Below are 4,632 nucleotides of genomic sequence, written 5' to 3'. Positions count from 1 at the left end.
CGCGTGTGTCCCTGCAGCTGCGGACATCGGCGTTGGGCTGGCGGGCCAGGAGGGCATGCAGGTGGTGCAGAACAGCGACTACATGCTGGCCCAGTTCCACTTCCTGAGGCGGCTGCTGCTGGTGCACGGGCACTGGTCCTACGTGCGAGTGTGCAAGTTCCTGCGCTACTTCATCTACAAGACGCTGGCCAGCATGATGGTCCAGATCTGGTTCGCTTTCTACAGCGGCTTCTCTGCCCAGGTGCGCTGGAGGGAACAGCCCTTTGGGGATTCTCTGGGACTATGGGCCCTTCTCCTGGCTTCCAGGAGGGCGGCAGGCTCATGCACACTCTCCAGGGTCCTCTGGGGTCCTCTGGGGTCCCCTGGGGTCCTCTGGGGTCCTCTGGGGCAGGGCTGGCCTGAGGTCGCAGGGCAATGCGACCATCTCCCTGGCTGCATTCGTGCAAGTATAGCGTCCAGATAGAGGGAGGGTCTTCCTGCCCAGCCGAGTGCCCCGCAGTCCCAGGGATATTTGACAGATCTGAGCTGGGAAGCCAGGCAGGGCAGCTATTCCAAAGGTAGGTCTTTCTAGGGGAGACAGGATACGCGTGAGCCCCAGAGAAGAGAAGACTGTGGGAGCTGGGTCCCTGGCTTCAAGACTCAGCAGTAGCACGGTGAGGAGCGGATGAGTCATAGAGAGATGATTTCCTGTGTGTGAGGACGTCGTCTGAAGGCAGACGGCCGTGATAGGGAGTAGCTCCGTCGCTGATACCAAGGCTTTGAGAGGGAGCTTTACAGAGGCACCTGGATAACTTGTATGTTGTTTGTTTTACTGTTTTGTCTCTAGATATTTTGTTCTTGTAGCTGCTGCTGTACATGGAATTGCTTTCTTAATGCCCTCCGGGGCGGCCATTGCTGGTGTGAGAAACACAGGTGATTTTTGCACGTTGATCTGTGCCCTGTGCCTTTGCCGACTCCCTTCATTGGCTCCAGGAGAGTTCTGGCGGGTCCTTTGGGCTTTCTGCACGTCATCTGAAAATAGAGATCGTTTTCCTCCTTCCTCTCCATGTGGACGCCTTTTCTTTCCCTTCCTTACTACTTGCTGTGGCTGGAACGCCCAGTGAGACGGAGAGGGCTGGCATCCTGGTCTTGCTCCTGAGCTTAGTGAGGACAGCGTTCCGTCTTCCTACATTTGTTAACCAGAATTCTTCTGTAGGGAGAGCCAGCCATTCCTTCTCCCTCGTTTGTTTATGAAATTATCAAAGTCAGAACAGGTTTTTTGTTTTTCAGTAGAAATCATGACTATTTGATCCCTGCTTTCTTCGGGAAAAGGAAGTCTTTGAAAATCAGTCTGCATCTCTTTGTTCTTAGGGTTTCCCTCATTTTTTAAAAAAATACATTTTATTGATTTTTTTACAGAGGGGAAGGGAGATAGAGAGTTAGAAACATCGATGAGAAAGGAAGATTGATCAGCTGCCTCCTGCACACTCCCGCTGGGGATGTGCCCGCAACCAAGGTACATGCCCTTGGCTGGAATCGAACCCGGGACCTTTCAGTCCGCAGGCCGATGCTCTATCCACTGAGCCAAACCGGTTAGGGCTTTAGATACATTTTTATTGATTTTAGAGGGGAAGGGAGAGGGAGAGAGAGATAGAAACATCAATGATGACAGAGAATCATTGATCAGCTGCCTTCTGCAGGCCCCCAATTGGGATTGAGCCCACAACCCTTGACCAGAATCGAACCTGGGACCCTTCAGTCCACAGGCCGGCGCTCTATCCACTGAGCCAAACTGGCTAGGGCTGAAATTATTCATTCTTATCAGTACGGACCCATGGACATTGATTTGACTGTATGTTTTATCGCTCCATTCATCCCCGATGTGTCTTTTTGACATGGCCTGCTTCTCTCTGAGCATGTCTTCACTTTCCGGCACTATAAGAGGTTCCCGGCTCATTCTGTTTTCCTTTGCCCCAGCCCTGGAATCAGGCACTCCCATAGGAGCCCCGGTCCTTTTCATTAGAGGATGGTAGTTCGTGCTTGGTGACTCATTGCTGCTGGGGTGCTATTCCGCTCTCAGCAGACAGAGCTAGGAAATGTACACACACTAACCCATGGAAAGACGCACTTCTCTATGTCTTTCTCTATTTCTATGTCTGTCTATTTTTAAAAAAGTCCTCACCCGAGGATATTTTTCCATTGATTTTCAGAGAGTGGAAGAGAGAGGGAAAGACAGAAATATCAATGTGAGAGAAACACATCGATTGGTTGCCTCCTGCACGCGCCCTGACCAGGGCCCCAGGCTGGGAGGAACTTGCAACCACGGTATGTGCCCTTGACCAGAATCTAACCTGGGATCCTTTGGTCCGCAGGCCGATGCTCCATTCACTGAGCCAAACCAGCTTGAGCTATGTCTGCCTATCTATCATCTATCCTGTGTGTATTAAAACACTATGAGTTGTCCTGACCAGTTTGGCTCAGTGGTTAGAGCGTCAGCCTGTGGACTGAAGAGTCCCAGGTTCCATTCCGGTCAAGCGCATGTACCTTGGTTGCGGGCACATCCCCCCCACCCCCCGGGGTGTGTGTGTGTGTGCAGGAGGCAGCTGATGGATGTTTCTCTCTCATTGATGTTTCTAACTCTCTATCCCTCTCCCGTCCTCTCTGTAAAAAATCAATAAAATATATTTTTAAAAAACCACTATGAGCTCCCACTGATGTCTCTGATTCCAGGCCCTCAGAACAAGGCTAGGCTTAGCCTTTTCTGGGTACTCATTAACGACTCTTGTCCAGCCGTGAACAACTTGAGTCTTGTAAAATGATTGATCATTCCTTATTTGCTCACTCGAAGCATGCACATAAAATGGTTTTTGGAACGGAAACCCAAATCCTTTAAAACAATTTTTTTTTTTATTGATTTCAGAGAGGTAGAGAGAGATAGAAACAGCAATGATGAGAGAATCATTGATCAGCTGCCTCCTGCACACCCCCCACTGGGGGTTGAACCCGCAACCCAGGCATATGCCCTTGACCAGAACAGAACCCGGACCCTTCAGTCCACAGGCGGATGCTCTATCCACTGAGCCAAACCAGCTAGGGCTGAAACCCATATTCTTTAACTCAGTGGTTCTCAGCCTTCTGGCCCTTTAAATACAGTTCCTCATGTTGTGACCCAACCATAAAGTTATTTTTGTTGCTACTTCATAACTGTAATGTTGCTACTGTTATGAATCGTCATGTAAATATCTGATATGCAGAATGGTCTTAGGCGACCCCTGTGAAAGGGTCGTTCGACCGCCAAAGGGGTCGCGACCCACAGGTTGAGAACTGCTGCTAGCAACTGAACTAGATTCTTGCATTGGGAAAGGAGCTGGGCTCATTTCTGTGGGGTCTCTTCCGAGTCTTTCACCATCCATCCATCCGTGACTCCATAAACCTAAAGTGACCAAAACCACATTCTTCAGCCACTTTCCCTCTGTAGCTCTTGTGAAAGCCCTCCAGTGACAACAAATACTCCAAAGAGCTGTTGAAAAAGAATTAGACCCGGCTTTTCCTCTTTGCCTTTTACCTTCCAGCATCACTAACCTGATTGTAACCAATTTTCTCACTCACCTGGAACCCTCCACAGGTGCTGCGCTGCCTTTGGGGGGGCGGTTCCTCAGGTGAAGAGCATATCTGCTTCGGGACATTTGGCACCTGAAGGCTGGCCACTGACCACATTCTTCCCCTCCCCCTCCCTAGCCTCTGTACGAAGGCTGGTTCCTGGTGCTTTTCAATCTGCTGTACACCAGCCTCCCAGTCCTGTACATTGGGCTCTTCGAGCAGGTGAGCAGGCTGAGGACATGCCTCCCCCTTCCCTGTAGATACTCCTGTCTCTGCACACCTCCTCCCCTGGGGGGCTGGGGCGGGATATGGGCAGGGCTCCTAGCCCACGACCATGTCACCGTTCCCACCGGAGCTCAACCTGATGGTGGGTGAAGTCCTTTTGCCCAGCTACCCCCCCCTTTTGGGACACTCCCAAAGCTCAGTCCCACTGTCGGCCCATCTGTGCCACAGTGGGGAGGGATCAGAGGAGACGGTCCTCCTGTTTGCCCTGCCCTCCCTCCGAGAGGGTCTGGCCAAGCGATCCAGAAGAGGGTGGTCCCGTCCAATGCTTAGGATGATGGCAGTGTCTCGCACCTGTGCTGTCCCGCTGGGAGCCACCAGCCACAGGTGGCTAATGATGGGCACTTGAGGCTGGCCTGGTGTGCCCTGAGGAACGAGACTTTCATTTCATTTTTTAAAAAAATATATATTTTATTGATTTTTTACAGAGAGGAAGGGAGAGGGGATAGAGAGCTAGAAACATCGATGAGAAACATCTACCAGCTGCCTCCTGCACACTCCCTACTGGGAATGTGCCCACAACCAAGGTACATGCCCCTGACTGGAATCAAACCTGACCCTTCAGTCCACAGGCCGACGCTCTATCCACTGAGCCAAACCGGCTTCGGCAAACATTTTTTTTTTAAATTTCTTTATTGGTTAAGGTATTGCAAATGTGTCCTCATCCCCCCATTAACCCCCAACCTCTCACCCGCCCCGCACTCATACTCTCATCCCCCTGTTGTCTGTGTCCATTGGTTTGGCTTAATTGCATGCATACAAGTCCTTTGA

At 51.1% G+C, this 4,632-nt stretch overlaps 1 protein-coding gene across 1 annotated transcript in view; it reads left to right on the top strand.

Moving 5' to 3' along the window:
• The window catches only part of ATP8B3 (ATPase, aminophospholipid transporter, class I, type 8B, member 3), a 29,117-nt gene that overhangs the window by 20,277 nt on the left and 4,208 nt on the right, over positions 1 to 4,632 (top strand). Inside the window, exons 24-25 of the mRNA XM_015564661.1 lie at positions 18 to 241; positions 3,718 to 3,950. Of these exons, the coding sequence (XP_015420147.1) occupies positions 18 to 241; positions 3,718 to 3,950 (457 nt within the window). The remainder of the gene's footprint in view (positions 1 to 17; positions 242 to 3,717; positions 3,951 to 4,632) is intronic.

Source organism: Myotis davidii, unplaced genomic scaffold, assembly GCF_000327345.1.
Source record: "Myotis davidii unplaced genomic scaffold, ASM32734v1 scaffold198, whole genome shotgun sequence".
Lineage (NCBI taxonomy): Eukaryota > Metazoa > Chordata > Mammalia > Chiroptera > Vespertilionidae > Myotis > Myotis davidii.
This window is presented reverse-complemented; position numbering and strand designations above follow the sequence as displayed.